General features: G+C 43.3%; 2 protein-coding genes across 2 annotated transcripts in view; both read right to left on the reverse strand.

Annotated features, from left to right (window-relative positions):
- The window catches only part of irx4b (iroquois homeobox 4b), a 3,981-nt gene extending 521 nt beyond the window's left edge, over nt 1–3,460 (reverse strand). Inside the window, exons 1-6 of the mRNA XM_061759923.1 lie at nt 3,036–3,460; nt 2,738–2,908; nt 2,461–2,573; nt 1,687–1,843; nt 1,266–1,419; nt 1–1,201 (exon numbers count right to left, since the gene is read on the reverse strand). The exon at nt 1–1,201 is cut by the window's left edge and continues 521 nt beyond it. Of these exons, the coding sequence (XP_061615907.1) occupies nt 636–1,201; nt 1,266–1,419; nt 1,687–1,843; nt 2,461–2,573; nt 2,738–2,908; nt 3,036–3,080 (1,206 nt within the window). The 5' untranslated portion in view covers nt 3,081–3,460 and the 3' untranslated portion in view covers nt 1–635. The remainder of the gene's footprint in view (nt 1,202–1,265; nt 1,420–1,686; nt 1,844–2,460; nt 2,574–2,737; nt 2,909–3,035) is intronic.
- A 12,226-nt stretch (nt 3,461–15,686) lies between these two features.
- On the reverse strand, nt 15,687–18,890 carry irx1b (iroquois homeobox 1b). Its single transcript, XM_061759807.1, has 5 exons — nt 18,416–18,890; nt 17,681–17,923; nt 16,736–17,471; nt 16,598–16,658; nt 15,687–16,019 (listed from the first exon to the last, which is right to left on the reverse strand). The coding sequence occupies exons 1-5, from the start codon at nt 18,650–18,652 to the stop codon at nt 15,971–15,973; spliced, it is 1,326 nt and encodes a 441-aa protein (XP_061615791.1). The 5' UTR covers nt 18,653–18,890; the 3' UTR covers nt 15,687–15,970.
- Between the last annotated feature and the right edge of the window lie 842 nt (nt 18,891–19,732).

A 19,732-nucleotide genomic window follows, 5' to 3' on the forward strand; every position in this document is an offset into this window, starting at 1 on the left:
ATTACATCTCCAATTATCATTAATGTCTGCAGGATATTTTACGACAGTACGTGAAACGTGATGTTTTGGGCACAGTTTACCTAAAAAGTCATTTGACTTTCCTCACGCAGACTGTGCAACAAAGTGGTTTTCGAGGACATTCCACTATTTTGGTGTAAGAAGGTAACAGAAAGGACTGTTACTGTTGGAGAACAGTAAGATTTTCTTTAGTTGATTCTTGATGGACAAAGATTTTCCTTCTTTGAAAACATGTTGCACCTTCCAGGAAAATACTTTGTGTAGATGAAGACCTTTTTAGGATTCATGTTTTACAGTGAATCACTGGCAAATATTTAAGTTGGAGTAAGTGGTTTTAATAATCTCACGGCATTTATGATATTGTGATAAGAATATGTGTCAAACTTTAATTTATGAACAATATCAACAAATGGCAACGATAGACACTCCTATTACTGTCATATGGCCAAGGATCCTTTGGGACATTGAGGTGAGACATCTGCCTCCAAAATCTGTGTGCACGTTAGCGGTGATACACAACAATGTGGCTTTTGTGAAGACGCAATTGGTCACAACACCAAAATATAAACTTGACATCGCAAGTCCAGCAGCCTTTGAAAATGTCAGCGTGGGGCGGCCTACGACAATCTTACAAGTTCAAAAGGTTGTCCTCGTGTTCTGCTGCTCACAGCCTCCTCATTCAACCCTTTCCATGCCGCAGAAGCTTTTGACTGTTGGAATGGCGTGCCATGGAAAACTCCATCCACCCACTCCCTGAGCGTGTCCACTGGTGATTCCTGCTTTCTGTCTGCTTTGGGTAGCGCCACGTTTGATGGAAACCCAGGAGAGGATGAACTGGTCAACAGCATACAAGGTGGATACTCTGGCTCCAAGCTGGGATCCAGAGAGACAGCAGTGTGAGCAATAGACCAGATTTTGGGTTTGGTGTCTGTCCCGTGCACATCTGGCATTGAATAGAAGGTTGTGCTCTGGTCTTGAACCGGTGCGATTTTAGGGAAGTCCGAAGACAATCTCTCCGAGCTGTGCAGCGACTCTGGGTTGTACGCGAGGTGATCGTGTGGAATGTTGGAATTGACTGCATTGTCCTCCGGTATAAACTGTGGCTTTGGTTCACAGTCGGAAGCGTCGGACTCAAGGAGGTCGAAGTCTTCGAGATCGCTCTGAAGTTCGGCAGACTGTTGGTCTAAGGATCGGAATAATATTTAAGTTTGTATGAAAGGAGGTCAAATCAATTTAGGAGCACTTACCTGGATGGTCTTTGTCGCCTTTAAGTGACTTTTCTGCTTCGTCGCTGTCGTCATCACGAACTCTGTCATCCGAGCTTTTAGAAGCTCGCGGCGACCACGTCACCTTGTTCTCCTTCTTCAGCCTCCTGCGGGCATTGGCAAACCATGTAGACACCTGAAGAAGTAAAGGAATTGATGTCAGAAAATAGGGATTTTCATGATACCTTTGTCACTTGGCACTTTGACAGCTTGAGAACCTATTTGCACCTTTTTGAAAAGGTAAAAACTGTGGTTTTGGAGTCAAATAATTAGCTCTATGTGCATGAAACATTAATGTGGAATGTGCCTTGAAGGACAGATAGCCCTCTTACTTTATTTCTAATACTAAGAAAGGAAGTCGTAATGGACTATAGTGTCTGTGATTATTCAAATGTGTGCTCACTTGTGTGAGGGTCATCCTGGTGATGATAGCCAGCATGATCTTCTCTCCTTTAGTGGGGTAAGGGTTCTTCTGGTGCTCCTGCAGCCATGCCTTCAGGGTGCCGGTCGTTTCCCGGGTAGCGTTCTTACGCCGTGAAGCTCCTTCCGAGGAGGAATAACTGAACAGATGAAGAATCATTGGAGTCTGGCAGGCATAGCCCCTTTTTATACTTTTTTGAAAAAATGGTGAAACTCGCCATTTTGCATTTAAAAAAAAAAAATATAAATAAATAAATAAAAATAAAAGCGATTATAATGATTTTTATTTTGTTGATTGAGAGTAACAATGTAGTGTACAGTATGTGTGTCATGTTCAGACACTTCTTTTGGCACATATGCACAGGGTACAAGCGCTTTTTCACCAGTGTGCTATATATGCTCAGTTTTGAGCAGTGGTGTAGATGTGCACTGAATCGTTGCTAAGCATCTCTAATATTTTGGTTACTTTGTTTAGCTATACATACGTGGGGCAAAATATTACAAACACCTCATTATGATGATACAAAGTTGCCCACTGACAAAGTAATAAACATATCACACATTAAAAAATACTCTGACAGTGTAACTAAAACTGATTATCACTAACAGTCACACACAATGCTTGTAGGGAAATTATTAGATTTGTTCCTAATGTTGTTCCTGTAGGAGTGCAGTGCAACCCATCCAATGCGATGCCTTATCTTACAAGTTTGAATAAAGCAAAAAAAATAAACAAAAAAGTAAAATGCATACTTACCCATATCTGTCATAAGAATAATGGCCAAATGTATATTCATAAGGATAGTAGCCAGGCGTCTGAGATGTCCCCATGTGCACAGATGCAGCTACACCTTTAGGTTGTAATGGTCCCTGCAATTACAGTTAAAATATATTCACCATAAATGCAGAATCAAACTCTTCAATCCATTAATAGTGAATAGCACTCTTCTTTAGCCACTTTGAGATTTCTCACCATTTCCTTAAATTTAATAAAAGGCTTGCATCTTAAAATGAAAACTCAATGTGAAACTCACTGTGGAATAGAGAGGTGTGGCGTCACCGGTGCAGGTGTTATAGTAAGCTTGGCGCTTTGGGTACGGGCTGCAAACAGCGATGCCGCTGCCAGCCGGGGAGCGCAGCGCCGGGTGGGATGGAGGGGATGCCGGCTCCAGACAGCCAGCGAGCGGGGTCGTGGTCATCAGAAACTTCAGAAACAATTGGAAAAGCATTTGCATAGTCATTATTTTCATCCTTGTGCAAATTGGGATAATATCAACAGTTGTGTTTTTTTTCTTTCTTTCTTTTTTCTTTCTGGATATCTACGCACTGTACCTGTGGTGGAGTGGAGTAGGAGTATCCCAGCTGAGAGTAAGCCATGGCGCAATTAAGATCGAAGCATAGGAATGCCTTCCAAAAGCATTTGTCCAAAAACGACTTCTACTTCTGACACTTGTCCAGACCTACATAGACTCTCTGACAAATTGCTTTACAAAATATAGAATTTGAGTACCATCCCGTGCCTAATCCAAAGTTGTTCGCTGGCTTTTAGGCACGGCACGCAGACAATTGCGCACCACTTTCATTTTCGAAACGGCGATAATTCGAGTTCAAAAAGTAATTTCCCTTGGTCCCCCGCGCTCTCTTGGACTGTCACAGCCTCGAGCGCGTCCCTGCTATCACGAGATCCACAGCGTGAGCGCATGAAGTGGGAGATCAAACCAAGAAGCCCTCCGCGCAACGCGCTTCCAATTTAAGGCGCGCCTCTGTGACGTCACGCCGGACTCGGCACGCGCCGTCCGGGGCTCATGTGAAGATGAAGAGACGTACTCTCCTAACTAATTAATTCTCTTTATTTCACCTCTGATTCGAGAATAAGGAACCACGCATGCAGGCTGTAGCCCTGGGCGTAATTAGAATGTCATCAATTCCCCTTTCGCAAATAAACACACACATACATTCCTTTGGCTAAGGAGAGGGGCGATGGTGGGGGGGGGGGGGCATGATGCCTTGACACCACATTGACACAAGATGATTGATGACTACAACCTGGCATTAGCATAATCGTTTTGCCCGATGTAGTTGAGATAATTCTTGTCACCATGGAAAAATCTCCCTGTCATCAACACATTCACGACTGGGGGGGTGCTCAAGTCCCCTATGTAAGCAAATTAATCGAATAATAAACACCCAGCATTCCCTTGAGTAAGCACATTTACCAAGTGAATTACTTAATGAAGCTTAATGAAGTTTGTATCCCTTTATTCACACTCGAATGCTTTTTACTCAATGGTGTAATATTCACTATGTGTCACAATTTCACATATAGATTGTTTTCTCCCCCAAGGTAAAAGAAATTGCCCTAATATTGATTTAGTTTTGTTTGCTCTGACTCAGCGTCTTATGAGATACACAAGGAGAACACCTATAAGGAAACTTAATGTGGTATAAGGATGCAGAAGAACTAGTTACAAGTAGAATGGAGCGGAGGGACATGAAAGGGTAAAAGGCCAAAATATTCCCAGTGCAACCAGAGTAATACAGGAACAACAGAGCTGCATCACCAGAAAGCATCCTCGGCCCCACCGGAGGAAGGGGAGGGGGCGAGACTGCATCTGTGTACCTTGTCTTGATTGACATTCCATTTGTCCCGTGAAAGGTGCTCATATAGTGAACACGGACGAAATGTCTACAACGCTCATTTGTGCTCAAAGCTGGCGAATGAAGTTATCTCCATGCGCCACCGTCGCCTGTCTTCGCACAAAACATATGCCACTCAAAAACAATGGCAATTTGTTTAGCCAGTGACAATGAACATGAGTGGGTCCTCGGTTGCTTTTATGGGGAAAAGTTGTGAGTTCCTCCCCCGTCTTTACACAAAGACTATTCAAAGCAAACATTTTAGTCCTCTCTTTTTGAATATTCAATGAGCTACTTATATATGAATATACGGTGTCTTTATAAATTTATGGAATTTCTCCAGTAAGTATATATATATATATAAGTATATAAATATTTCTTAAGGCCCTGCGTTTGTGAGACCGTGATTACATCTTTCTGATCGTGCTCCCCTCACATCAATCATTCATTCAAAAAAAAAAAAAAAAAAAAAAGCTCCATGAGAGAGAAGGACGGGGAAAACGGCATTCTTATTTTACCCTCCGTGTATCCCGCTCTAGCTATTATGCAGGAGGTGGGACAATGGGGTTAATGATAGAAGCATGTTAATGTGAGAGGAGGGCGGCAGCGAGGCAGTGAGCATGTTGTTTGCGAGAGAGGCCCAAACAACTCCAATCACAAGTTCCTTCAATCACAAAGCGCCGCATTTGAATATTTCCTACCTTAAAGTCTGAGATCTATGCAATTTTAATCACTGTTTAACATGTAGAAGCTTTTTGGGCCTCTGTCTCATTCGGAGATTACTTACCTTGGAAATAAATCTGAGTGGGTGGGCCCAGAGACCAAAGAAGTGAGAACGCTTGTCTCATCATGGGTAAAGACAGTATTTTGGTTTGCTTGTGTGCAAGATCGCACCTATTTTTGCAAAACTTAGTGCAAAGCCAAACAAGACACTGATCTATTGCAAATCCACAATCCATCTTTCTAATCATTATGGAACTCTGATCAACAGATGACTTCATATACTTCAGTATTTTGCCACTATCACTTACTTATGAAATACCACCACCTGCAGGACAGGAGTGGAACATAGAGTGCAATTTAGGACAGTTCCCAATTAAAACTAAGCTATGCTTTTTTGTAAACTTTTAACAAAACAGTTTTACAAACTGCCTGACTACATTTTACTACTCTGCTGTTTCCTTCTCTCTTTCACTGAATGGCATTACTTTCGCCATCAAGCTAGGTGAAAGGAATCTACTAACGTATCGTCACTGTTGGGCAGAAACCTTGTATGTCCAAATATGGTCAATTAAAAGAAAAAAAAGCACCAATTGCTAGTAATGGGAAATCCCCACATCTTTTTTTTTTTTTTTTTTTTTTTTTTATACAAAGTATTAACCAATCTAAAAAGTTAAAAAGAGCTTGAGAGCAAATCTATTAACTCTCTGGGATACTTCAACTCTCTGAGAAGCGTTGTGTAACTCTGCCTCTTCTTAACTCCGTGGGAACCGGAACAATACATAAGCAAATACTGTATGACAAAGGTAGTCACCCTCTGTACTTAAGTAGAAGTACTGATACTTGTGTAAGAAAAACTAGTAAAAGTAGAAGTACAGATTCAACTCTTGTGTTTAAGTAAAACAGTACAGAGTCTTAAATGTACTGAAGTGCAAACACAAAATATCCATTTTCATAACTTGGCACAATGTGCAAAAAAAGAAAAAAAAGAAACTGTCTTCACACAAAGTTGTTTAAGTTTAATCAAAACATCATGTTTCCATAGCTTTCCAAACATTGTGAGGAAAAAAAGAAAGAAGCTAAATTAGCAAATGACAACTACTAGACGTGCACGGATACCGAAACCAGTATCAGTGGCGATAATGTACGTCAGTAAAAATGCTCCGATACCTTGAAGTCGATACCACTACACCAGAGTGACATTTATCTTCGGAGGAGACATGTAAGCCATGTGGCGATACTTTAAGGTAAACACGATTGACAACACGTTTGGTCGACTGCAAATTATGCAGACAGAGATGGATGATGAACTAGCCCAGGTGGCGGCAGAGATGGGTGCCCTGCAAGTTGCGCCGGCGGGCCGGACGACATGCACCCTGTCGCCCGCTCCATTGTGTGCTAGTCAGATCCGGCCAAGCCAGCCACTCTCCCGTCACGAAGCCGCAGCTGTATTGCTCCACGCTTTTAGGTACCATACCATGACAGGTTGTACCCCAGCAGAGTGGTAGCCAAAACAATTTCCAAAAATTGGGGCCACCTTCACAACTTTTCAGTTGGATGTATAATGACGCAATCTTACTCAAAAACTGTTGTTATGTTTTTAATTGATTTAATGCATCCTTTGTGATGTTAACAAGACAGGACAGATTTTGAGTGATGAGGGTGAATCTTTGAACATTTGGGAGTGGAGCGCATGGAGAGCAGGTTTAGGAATAGATAAACCATCAGTGACTGACTGAAGCTTTCTGGTGTTAAACAGCAAAACAGACTTGATGTGGTCCACAAAAACAATGTTGACCACTGATATCTACTGCTTCCTGCAGTTCTTGTCTAATAGGACGCTCATGGAAGCGGTGCAGCTGCTGAACTCTTGAGCGGGATACTATAAATGCCCCAGCTTTCCTCATCAATGATGTAGCACATGGGAACAGAGACAAGCTAACCCTCTTAGCCGCTTCGCAGTGTGTTATTGTGTGTACGTGTGAGAAAGACGAGAAGTGAGACAGACAGAGGCTGAGAGGGAGGTTTAGGCTACAGGCAGCTCTTAAGAGTGCGTACAGTTTGCGTTGAGCCCTGGGAGTGCAGTCGTATTCCTCCCGATCACTTCTACTTCATTACTTCTGCAGTGGACATACATTATTCAGCTCTTTAAGCCTCAGTCCACAGGGACCAATACAGCCATTAACAAACACTTAAATCCAGCATGAATCCTCCGATGATCCGCCGATGATCTATTAAGCTATAACTCGTTTGGGCTCATTTTGATATTCACTCTCACTATTTAGCATGTTTATTTCTATTTGTTTGAATTCAAATTGTATCATTGATGGTTGAACACAAAAGCCTCACATCCCACAATCGCAATTTAACTGGCAAATTTCTGTGAAATTTTATTTTGAGAGTTTACAATTGTTGTATTAATATTATGAATTCAAACTACGCACTTTTGTATTATTTATGTTGCACAACAAACAAATGCACACTGCACATACAGGCATGCAAGGACAGATAGATGTCAGTAATGGGGAGCCCACACACTGACTGCGCCCCTCAGCTAAACTGATTTTGTTTTCTTAAGGAATTGGAAATGTTTGTAGATACCCTAATACTTGCTATACTTTATACACTCACTGGACATTTTTATTGATACTGTACTGGCCCATAGTGATAGCTGTTTCTAATATTATGCAGCATGTGTGGTGCATGGTGATCCTTCATACTGACAGTTGCTGGCCTCTCTACTTTGGATGACTAGTTGTGCTTAGAGCTCAAGTGCCACCTTGTGGTAGTTAGAGATAATACAAAACAACTCAGTTTATGTGTGTGCGTTAGCCTCAGGCAGCAGTGGGCTCAATTTGCGGTTGTTATTGACCGGGAGGTAAAGAGGTCACGCTTAATTTTGTGAGCAGGCAAGCACTAAACAGTGGGTCCACTTGTCTCAACGCATGGATGTGGTTGCAGATTTCATGTTGCACGTGTGAGAGGACCTCCCAGGGCTCGAGGCCACCCAGTGTTGACTTTTGAAAGGGACAAAATCTCTTGACTATTACAGCACGTATTCCTTCTTCAGCGATCATCTGTTTGTCACATTTCCCACTTTACACCGCTGAGCATCACATCTCCCACGAGCCTCGTACTGTGCGCCATGCCTCATCGTGTGCCATCAAACACGACTCCACAAAGTATTGATCCACACCAAATGCTTTAAAACCCAGGCGACTGACGGGGTTGAATGTGTGCGATTCAGTGCCTCTTTCTGTAGAGCTGGCACTCTCCCGTGAGAGGAACGCGGCAATCATTGCTTCAGATTGGCCCGGTGGGAACAGGACCGCTAGTTTTCTGTGTCCACTCCAATCACTTCAGTAATGGAGAGGCGGCTAAGCATCTGTGACAGTGGGAAACCAGATCTCTGCTTCCCACCCCCCTCTGTCTCTGTGCGAGTGTGTGTCTCGCAGATAAACAGTTGGCAGGTTGTACCCCAGTGCGTGTGCATGAAAGCACACACACACATTCACACACACCCAGAGTCATGTGAGTCCTCATTCATCTGCCCAAGTCATTTAGGCTAATAGAGCTTAATGGAGTATATTAACCCCTGTCTATCTTAGAAACACACACACACACATACACTGATGTGTGTCAATGTGTATGTCTGTGAGGGAGAGAGAGATAGACGGTGTGTGCCTTTCATGTGTAATTACACCGTGGATTTATGTGACCCTTGAGTTATCGGTAGTGAAGACTAGACTTCTCATGTTGCCCTCTGGACATCAGCAAAAAACAAAACAAAACCGTATACATATTTTTTTTTCATTTACACGATTCAGCACGGGGGTCAAACTAAAGGCCCGCCGTCCAGATCCGGCACACATCATTTTATGTGGCCCACTAAAGCAAATAAATCCGCTTTATGTGAAACATCACGTGACCAAAGCCACAAAACAGGTAAGCGAACTTCCTTTGTATGCTGTGATAACTAGCATAACTATGGGTTGACGACGACATTGTTTCAACATGAACTTGCTGAAATCTTGTTTTCTTTTTCTCTGGTGTCTTTGTACAAAAGTTAAATACATGTATCATTTGTTTATACAAATAAGATATGGTACAGTATATGTAAACACGAACGGAATATTGTATATTGTTATCTTTAGAGTAAAAGTATTGGATCTTCACAGATTGAATTGAATAGAACTTAAGTTGCAAATCTTTTGCTTGCAATAAGTGCATCAAGTCTGTGACCCATTACACCAAACTTTTCTTTTGTGATTCTTTTCCAGGCTTTCACCTCAGTTTCTTTCAGTTCTCGCTTTTTTTTCAACCTCCCTTTTAGCAGGTAAAATGCATTCTCTATATGGTTTAAGTCTGGAGATTGACCAGTCTTAAACTTTTCTCTTCTTGCTCCTGATGAATTCTCTGTTGTTTTTGGGAGTGTGCGTCAGGCCAATATCTTGTTGCACGGTGGTGCAATCAATTTTGTTGCGTCTTTCTTTAAATTGGCAGACAAAATTATATTATTATTATTATACAATTAAACAATTCTGTGGACGTCTACGTTCATTTTGCTGCTGGCAAAATGACGTTCATCAATGAAGATTTGTGAGCCCCCAAGCTGAGTTTGTTATAGATCATGGACAGATCCTTTCTTTCCGAAAACAATTAGAACTTTTTCCCAGAAGGTTTTTTCGACTCACCTCTGTACTTTTCAGCAAAGTTCCAGATATTTCCGTTAGATTTCTTCTACGCGCTGAGGATGAAAATGCACCGCATTGCAGTTGAATTTTTGAAATTGTGTCTGTCATCTGATTTATCAGTCTCACTCAAGCAATGCTTAAAAAAAAACTGCTACAAGAATCCTCATCCCCAATCTGGACTCTCCCAGAAGTGCACGAGGCTATGTTGCTTCAAACATGCAGTAGATGAATATTGTTCCCAACCGGCTGAAAAGAGCCAACAGTCCGAAAACTAAAGCACAAACCCTCCCCTTTTCCTAATGTGCTTCTTTCCTCAGATTATGGCCTTGAATGGCTAGACATCCACAGAAAAGACTTATCACACCCTCCCTTTCATAGTATTTGCTGTGTGTATTTCCCCTGTATATTAGGTATTGACTAATTGTCTGCAAGGTACTCGCAGCTGCAAGCTAACAAAAAGCTCAGGCTAAGAAGCATCAGCCTGTAAACTTGCGCATTGTGGAACTTGTTGAATTACCCATGAGTTGTGATACTTTGCCTTTGTGCTAAACGCTTAATTCCGCTAATCCCTACGGAGGAACAGTGAATGGCGCAAATTCCCTATGATATCTCATCTAGGCTAAACATTTGCTCACTTATGTATACACATGAATACACTGGGTACAGAAATGATTCTTTTGACGACATTACAACAGATTTAACCCAGTGCACTGCTTATCCTGCAATGACGTTGGATTCATTGCGTCGGCGAGGCGCATTTACATTTGAAATTGCAGCTCGATCAAACATGATTCTTTTTAAGTTGGCACTTTCCGATTGGAAAATTGTACTTGCTCGCATACTAATCTCAGTAAAATGCCCGCTATATTAACTGTTATGTTTATTATCTCTTCTCCAGAACCTTTTGACATTGTGTTAGCTTTTTCTTCTCCTGGTCCCTGGAGGTCAACCTCTGTAGAACCTATTTGGCAATCAAACACAGTCCCTCCCAACCCCCGTTTTCCCTCCTTTCTCCACACACAGCTCCTTAGCCCTCTTTCTCTTCACGACTCCCCTTCGTGGCTCCTCATCCCGCAGTCATTCTCCACCCCTGCCCGTGCCTTTCCGTGGGGCTGGCCCTCTCAGCAGGGCTATAGAGCCCTAACTTGTCTACATTTACCCCCCGGGTTGGCTGACCAATGAGGCCATTGCGCCCAGAGTCCCTCCTTTTAGCCCTGCGCCATTCTCCCCGAGTCAGCTCATGCTCTCTGTTTTCACGACCTCTGACCCCAGGCCATGGCAACAGTGGCAGGAATGTCAGGAGTGATTGGCAGGATAAAGAACGCGGCCCCTCTCTCCTGCACAAGCGGATTTGAGACACTTTGAGGGGCGAACAATGGCAGATTTGGGCTTGATTGGATCACAGATGAGCTGATGACTGTCAAAAGAGCACGTCGTCTTTACATAAGCCTGATTATCTCCTCAGCGGCGAGGAGAGGAAAGGTGGTGGCGCTTAATGGGTGGGGGCATACCAGGGAGCTCACGCCCATGCCGAGTGCCTCTAAAGGGGATAGAGCATCACACGAGGGTTAGTCTTCAGGGCCCGGGCCCCTCTTATCCACTGGGGTCCTTTAACAAATCTATTCAGGGGACTACGGGGGCCCTCATACATGTGGCTATAGTTGGCTGAGGGCGGGAGAGCAAGGCGGCCGACGCACGGAGGCCATCATTGTTCGCTCCATGACCGTCCCATCAGCGCAGACAGAAAGGAAACAAGGGAAAGATACAGACAGAGAGGGAGATGCTGACAGAAAAGAGCAGTGGGACAGGAGAATCAAAGACAAATCCCTTCTATAATCTGCCTCTTTAATAGGGATTAGAATTCACCAAAGAGCCTATGTACGAATACTAAAGCGCCAATGAAGACTTTATTCACACTGAGAGTTTGAGGGGCTCACACAGACCCCCGAAAACTCCACAGAGAATGGTTGCATCCCAGTGTGCATTGGTGGTTTTCTTTGTTTTGTTTTTTCCTCTCACTTCTAGTTCTTCCCAGCCTGCACCAGTTCTGAAAAGTTTCGGCGCAGGTTGGATGACAAACAACTGCCATGTAGTGTGAACTTGAGGAAGTTTCTAGCAGCTCCAGCCAGGAAATGCTCATCAAATATTGGATCTGCTCACTTTTTTTTTTTTTTGTATTTTTCCTCCTTTCATAGCGCAACTTGTTTTTTGACATGCTGTGTAAACGATGAAAGGCCTATCTGATGTCATTTTCAGCGCCATCATGCAACCGCTCACTGATATTCAAGTTTGAAAGAATAACATATTGTTTGGGTTCTTGGAAGGACAGTCGCTCGATCTGGCTGGTATGAAACTGGCTGGTATGAAACGCAGGGATAAAAAAAAAAATAAATAAAGGGAGGCGCGTAAAAGAGAGAGAGGGAAAGAGAGCAGCTAATATTCTCCTCAGCGGTGCCGATGGCAGTCTGTCAGATTTGGCAGAGGAAGTGAAAACGGCCTCAAGTGTCTGGCTTCCTTCCATGTTGTTCTCACATCAGTGACAGCTCTCGCTGCACCATGTCTCTCCTGCATCTCTCTCTCTCTCTCTCTCTCTCTCTCTCTCTCTCTCTCTCTCTCTCTCCCTCTCCCTCCCCGTTGCTCTCTACAGCGAGTGTGTGCTGTTTATTATCACTTGTTCTGATCCAATTTCTCATTCTGCAAGGACTGATTGGATCTATAAAACCAACATAAATGTCATCCTCTTTATGCACCATTTAAATCTTGTTTGGTGTTTGCTTATACAGAAGCATGCATTCATTTGCACTAATAAATGTTTATCATATGAACATTTTTGGTATTTTTATTAAAATATATAGTCATTATTTTCCAAAATGTGGTATGTGAACCATCCAATGATCCACCACTGCAAAATAGTGTATAATACATATCGCGATAAAGAAGCCAATTTTAAATATAGAAATGGCAAAAAAAAAATAATAAATTTGCTGTGTGTAACATTTCAAGCCTCAAGATTGTAATTAACAACAGGAAACATGCCATTTGTTCAATGAATTAGTAAGCAAGAGCTAAAGAAGACAAACCATAATTAAAGCATGTGCAATTTAAAAAAAAAAACATCTTTATGTAATAGCATGACAAAGTCAACATTGTGGATGTGACCAGACTATAATATAATATAATATTATACCAACCAGTGATTTTCAAAGTGCGATATGCGTACCATTAGTAAGAATGAGTAAGAATCACTTCATTGAATACAAATATAATTTACATGGTTTACAATATGAAATACAATTAAACATATTAGAATGAAGCTTGTAGCTATGCAAACAGCCTGTTTAAACTTGTTTTAATCCAGTACCATAAATGTTCTACTTTTTATGTACAGTACTTGTATTTACTTTTGAAGTGCAGTAGATGTTTAAGTACAGTTCAGTTGTATTGAACTTTTAAGTACAGTTATTATACATGGGATTTTAAGCCTTATGTGCTGTTTATTTTCCAACATTCGAGTGCAATTTCCATACAACTTTCATGTGCAATACATTCTAATTGAATCATAACTTAAGTTACTGTTTTCCTGTCTTTTTCTTTGTGTTAATATTCAAACTGTTTACAACGGTACTGTGTCTTACAAAAATATACTTTTTAGGAATATAGCCTCTGCCACATTTTGATGAACATTCAGGCCTGCTATGTTACTGTATTTTAATGTTGGTCGTTATAAGTGGTACTTGGAGAGCAAAGTAATCTTTGGAGGTTGTACTTAGTGTTCAAAAGTTTGAGAATCACTGTTATCCACAAATAGCATCGTAGTGACAGATGCTCTTGTCATCACTACAAATCAGTGTGTCATCAAAAGGATTCTGATTTTAAAAGGAACATTGACTACGACACATTTTTGCAGAAGGTTAGGACTAAATGAGCCGTTACAGTTTTATAGATCACATTTTTGCTACTGACAAGCGTATATTCATACGAGTTTGATCTATCTTGGAGCTATGAAATTATTTCCTGGCACCCGTATAGCACGGCTGCATTAATTGAAGTTGGTGCGCGCTAAAAACAGCAGGTAGCCCAACCTCAAGTGTTCTTGGCACAGGTTTCTCATTTGATACAACTGTCCAAAGATTGATTTATAGAATGAGGTAGTTTCAAAGGTAGAACAAAGCAGTCTTAATGTAAGAGGCAGCACACTCAATCTGAACATTTGAACAGATGAAATGAATGCTGTAAAATTGTTACAGTATGTTGTGATGTTTGATCGCTGACTGTTGATATCCCCCGCCCCCTTTTTTTTTCCTAAAGACAGCTACTATTGTTTCATTTTAAGGAGATCAGTAAAATTGGATTTGCATCATAGAATAGTTTGGCAGTACAAGTTCAATTGTGCCCCACCTTGTGTCAGAGTGAGGGGGCAGCAGCGAGTCACACCTCCATGAAGCTCATTCAGTGAGTGCAACATGTCTCCTCAAAGATCTTGCATTCAGTTTGTACTGATCTGGGCATTGTTTCATTTGGCATTTTCTTTATCAATACATAAAAATATATCCTTACTGTTGCAGTCTTATCTGACCTTTTTTTTTTTTTTAACTAAATACAGCCTTACATATCATTCATCCATTTTCTTTCGCTTAGCCGGGGTCGGGTGGTGGGGACAGCAGCCTAAGTAGGGAGGCCCGGACTTCCCTCTCCCGAGCCACTTCGTCCACCTTTTCCAGGAGGTTCCCAAGGCGTTCTCAGGCCAGCCGGTGAACATGTACTGTAGTCTCTCCAGCGTGTGCTGGATCATCCCCAGGGCCTCCTTTTACCTCACTAGGGAGGCGTCCAGGCGCCATCCTAAGCCACCTCATCTGGCTCCTCTCGATGCAGAGTAACAGCCGCTCTACTCTGAGCCCCTCCTGGATGACCAAGCTTCTCACCTTTATCTCTACGGGAGAGCCCATGCGGAGGTAACTCATTTCAGCCACTTGTGTTTGTATACCTTATATATGTAGAACAATACCAAATGATATAATACATACTTTCACAAAGTTGTTTTTCTTCTGTGAAACCCATCAGACATGATACAATGGCTGGTTTCCACTTCACAAACGTGAAAAACACACAATTCTGTGGTCATGTAAGAGGGGCTTTAAGGGAACCTCGGAGCAGGGGGGGACACATGCAGTTACCCCAATCATGAGCCTTGCACGAATCCAAGTAGGAGCCACAGCTTTTAAAGCTCGACAGCTCTAAGACCCCCTACCTTTCTCTATCTTTCTCTCCACCCCCGCTATTCGAGGCCCTTGAACGTCAAAGACGAGTTGGAGTGACACACAACCCACCAGGCCTCCGCCAACCCCCCAAGCTGCTTCGCCCCCCCCACTGGCCGCTGGCCTTTCCTGCCTTCTGATCCATATTTCAGAGCTATAGCAGCGGTGCCACCGAGGGGGCGTAATCCAACATTAAAGCTTAAAAAGGGGCCTTGCTGAAAGCACAGGCGCAGGTCCACAAGGTCCTGGAAATCTTCTATTTCAATTTCCATAGTGTTTGCTGGGACTTCCAAGTCGCTGGCATAAGCCTTTGAATTATGGCGAGAGTACAGCTTTTCAGGACTTTTCTTGCAAGAAGGGGTCACCGCCAGATGGCTTTGTTGGCAAACAAAATGTGAAGCGAACAAAATACTAGACAACTGTGATCAACAATCATCGGGCAAACGCTGCAAATATGTTAATTATATTAAAACATACAGTATTCTTATGGGCATTAGTCCTTCTAAGTTCCACTTCTTGGATAAATTAAAAAAAGGGAACATTTTTAGTTGAATCAACACCACTATGAAACGTTTGAATAATTATAATTGTTTTGGTAGATTATTACCACCTCTCACATGCACACACACCGCCCCCCCCCCCCCCCCCCCCCCCCCCCCTCAAATTAGACCAAGCCATGTTTTCAATAATAAATGACTATAATGACATTTATTTAGTTTCCGAAAAATATATTCTTTAAAGACAAATTCATATCCTGTATTTACATTTTTTCAAAAGAAACAGTAAGAGAGTAAAAGAACACGTAAATGAGAGGTACAGGCAAATCAGTGACAAGAAAACATCTCTTTTACATGTATTGGCTAAACGGTAACACTCTAACAGGTTGCCCTGCCAAAAATAGTCTTTGTTAAATTGTTCTCAGTTAAATAAAATTCTTTTTTGTTGTTGTTGGTTAGTGTTTTCATAATGTTGATGTGAGAGCTCGCTGTGTTCCTGTGCCATGGTGAGGTCTGTTGAAGGAGAAAAAAAAAAAAAAAAAAAAAGAAGGAAATATAAGAATTACAAGTGACATTTCCTCAACTGCAAATTTGCAAATATACAATTACAAGAAACTTGGTTCAATTATGTTTCTCCCATTTTAAAAATCAATCAATCAATCAATCAATCAATCAAAATTCTAAAATCCTCCTATTTTTGTCCCGTTAATAATGTATGTTAATTCCTGCAAATTAAAAAGGACAACACACTCGCAATGTTGTTCAAAGCCTTTCGCCCCCTGCTACATTCCTGCTATCAGTGGTTTCTTTGACATGCATTGACTGCATTCACTCAGGGGAGGCGTGAATAAATGGCTGCAGATTATTTAAATGACCCGGGTTGGAGATAGCTCCGAGGCCCAGCAGGACGCATCAGCCTGCTGCCCGACGAGGCGTTACAGTGGCCTCTCGATCACATGATTTATGTGCCTCCCTGCCCAGTCAGGTGTAACAGTGTTTACCTCGGCTCGAGGGTTCATTTAGCAGGAGACTTGTGGCAGGAAATTGAGCGTGGTGGCGTCATAATGTAGTTAAAAATGCATGGCGTTTACCTGTCAGTGATGAGCTGGAATGGAGACTTGAGTGAATCCGGTCTGTGGTCACTGTCTTCATCTGTAAAACAACAAAATGTGTTGAGATGTTTTGGGAATTTGCGCGATGTGGTTGTAATTCATGTCCAGTCATCGTACCGTCTCTTTTTGGACTAAAGCTTCCAGACGAGTCTCCGTCACTGTCGTCTTCTGTCCCCGAAGTCCCGTGTCCGGGTCGTGCGTCGTGACGCGCGGGGGGCGCGGTGCCGCGCAGAGGCAGGTGCCCGGCCTGCGCCCCTCCGAGGAGCGACCTCATGTTCAGCAGCGAGTTGGCGTTGAGAAAAGCCGCGTTGGCCCAGCTGTGCAGTTTCCCGATCTGGCATGTGTATATCCCATGACCCGGGAGCAGCGCCGGGTGTCCGGCGGACGCCAAAGCCGGGTGGTGCGCAAGTGCAGCGTGGGGAGGTTTGTGCGAGCTGTCCGGTGCCGTGGCGGTCTCGGCCAGGGACCAGATTTTGGGTTTACTCTGCGGTGGTCTCTGGCACTCCTGTCTGCCGGGGGAGCGATCCACGAGTTTGACAACAGGCTGGGAAAGACTCCTGGTGCTCTCTGAGCTCCGAGGCTCCGTCGAGGCCTCTCTGCGGGCCACGTCCGCCTCCCTCTCCCCCTTCCTGCAGCCCTGCTCCGCTGCGGCGCGCGGCTCCTCCGGTCTTTCAATATCGACCGTTTCCAAGTCGATCTCCTCGTCTTCGTCGTCGTCGCTGCCGTTCTTGCCTTGCTCGTCCTCGTTGTCGCTGCTGAAGATGCGTCCGTCACGGTCCTCGGCGCTGCGGCCCCACGTCACCTTGTTCTCCTTCTTTAGACGCCGGCGTGCGTTTGCAAACCATGTGGACACCTACAACACGGAAACACGTTTGAGTCGGCTAATTTTAAGAGTTTTGCAATTCATTTCATTGATTGGTGTTTCAATTTGGCCTGCTATACAAATATAATGTGCACCTTGAGGAGCATCCGTTTAAATGAAAAATGTTGTCGTGTTGCTTTGCCAGCCCCCCTTCTAGTCAGTAAGAGATCATTTTTCACTTTTGAAAAAATGTCCCATACCTGTGTGAGTGTCATCCTCGTAATGATAGCAAGCATGATCTTTTCCCCTTTAGTGGGGTAAGGGTTTTTCTGGTGCTCCTGCAGCCAGGCCTTCAGCGTGCTGGTCGTCTCTCGTGTGGCGGTTTTGGCCCTCGACGGGTCTCCGTAGGGATACTGTCCGTACGGGTAGAAACCTTGAGCGGCGTGAACGGGTAAAGAGCCCGGGTGGGAACCGGGGCCGTCCTTTAACTCGTACTGGGAGCCCTGAAATTGGAAGAACGGAGTGACAACTTTTGGGGAAAAATAAATATATGTATTCAAGTTAGGCAAACGACTTAATATAGTGTGTAAATAATTTTAGATGAATTCCAAAAAAAAAAAAAAATGTTGGTGAAGGTGCCCAGATTATTATTTTTTTCAATTACACTGTTGCAGCTTTGAATTAAACAAATGAGTCAATGCATTATTGCAATATTTGATAAGGCACTTTGTGTCTGTTGTGTAATGATTGGTTTTGTTCTGGTAATGTCACGCATATGATATACAGTCATTGTTTTAAATTGTTTTCAAATCAATTTGTAAAATTAGGTGCCTTTTTTTTTTTTAAATTACAAATTTACATTTAAACATGCAAATGTGTTCATCTACTTCGTGCTCAATCAATCTTACACACTCTGCTAGTATCATATCATATCATATCATATATCATATCATATCATGTTCATCGTATGTGATAAGTTATGTAACAAGTCTTACCATTTGGGAGATGAGGGCGAGGTCTGGTGCTCCGCTATACGGCAGAAAGGCACTGTAGTTGGGGGCCGCCCATGGGTTGCCGTACATCCCCAGCATGGAGCCGACAGCAGCGGCTGTAGCAGACGAGGTGACGCCACTTTCGCTGCTTCCTTCCCGGCTAGAGGCCGGTCGTTCGCCCGCGTACACCTCGTGGGCGGCGTTGAGGAACTGGGGGTACCCCAGCTGAGGGAAAGCCATGTCCAGTAAAATCTCTCCCAAAAGTCGACAAGAGGAGGCAGCGGGAGGGGTGGGGGCGGGGGGGTTGGGGGAAGAAAATTCCCAAATAGATAATGGAAGAAGCTCAAAATAAAAGCGGTCTAAATCACCAGAGTCCTCTGTTTGGAAACTGTCAAGCTTCCACTTTCACGCTTCTAACACTCCGAGTATAGCCCCACTTTGGCACGTCGAGTGCGGAGTGATGCGCGCGTTTGGCCGCAGGAGCTTTCTGGATGTGGAGCTGACTGACTGATTGGCAGCCTACTTAAGCTCCAAGCTCCTCCTATGCCCAGGGCAGGCGATTAGTGCATTGGTTAGCCCAGGTCGTGGGTGGCTTGTGGTGTGTGCGCTCGTGCGTAGCTTTGTGTGTGTGTGCGTGCGTGCGTGTGTGTGTGTCTGTGCCTGGTCTATTTTTTTTTTATTTTTATTTTTTTTACAATCTACAATATGGTCATAGAGAAGAGGGCCCTGTGAAGTGTGTGTGTTACATTTGCCTTTTTATTAGTGGTGTGAGAAATACACCACCTGTCATTGTCATTATTGCTCGTGCTCATCATGTTCAACTAGAAATCACAGATGCAGGAAATGTATCAGTTAAATGCGCCAATTAAAATGAGCAACAATTAAGAATTTGCATGAGTTAAGTGGAACAATTGGCACCTTTACGCGCATATTTTACGCACTTATTACGCACGCCTGTGACAGCTGATCCTCGCTGTATTTAGACACTCTCCGTCTCTGGCAGGCAGATGGACCGGCAGGCCATTGATATGGTCGGCCGGGTCCAAGAGGAATGTCCGTGATTATCGACGGAAGTCACTGGAGCATATTTTCAGAGGGTGGATACCAGGGACGGATGGGATTGATTGAGATTGAAGATAGCATCAGAAGTGCTGTGGAGGGGAAAATGACAGATGTCGTCTGAGAAGAATGGGCTGGTGTTCTAACACGTGATGCTACAGACAAATTACTCATTGACCATACAATGGTGCCTTGAGATACAAGTGTAATTATTGTTAATTGTTCTGTGATCACACTTGTATCTTGAATAATCTTTACCCA

The sequence above is a fragment of the Phyllopteryx taeniolatus genome, chromosome 21 (assembly GCF_024500385.1).
Source record: "Phyllopteryx taeniolatus isolate TA_2022b chromosome 21, UOR_Ptae_1.2, whole genome shotgun sequence".
Taxonomy (NCBI): domain Eukaryota; kingdom Metazoa; phylum Chordata; class Actinopteri; order Syngnathiformes; family Syngnathidae; genus Phyllopteryx; species Phyllopteryx taeniolatus.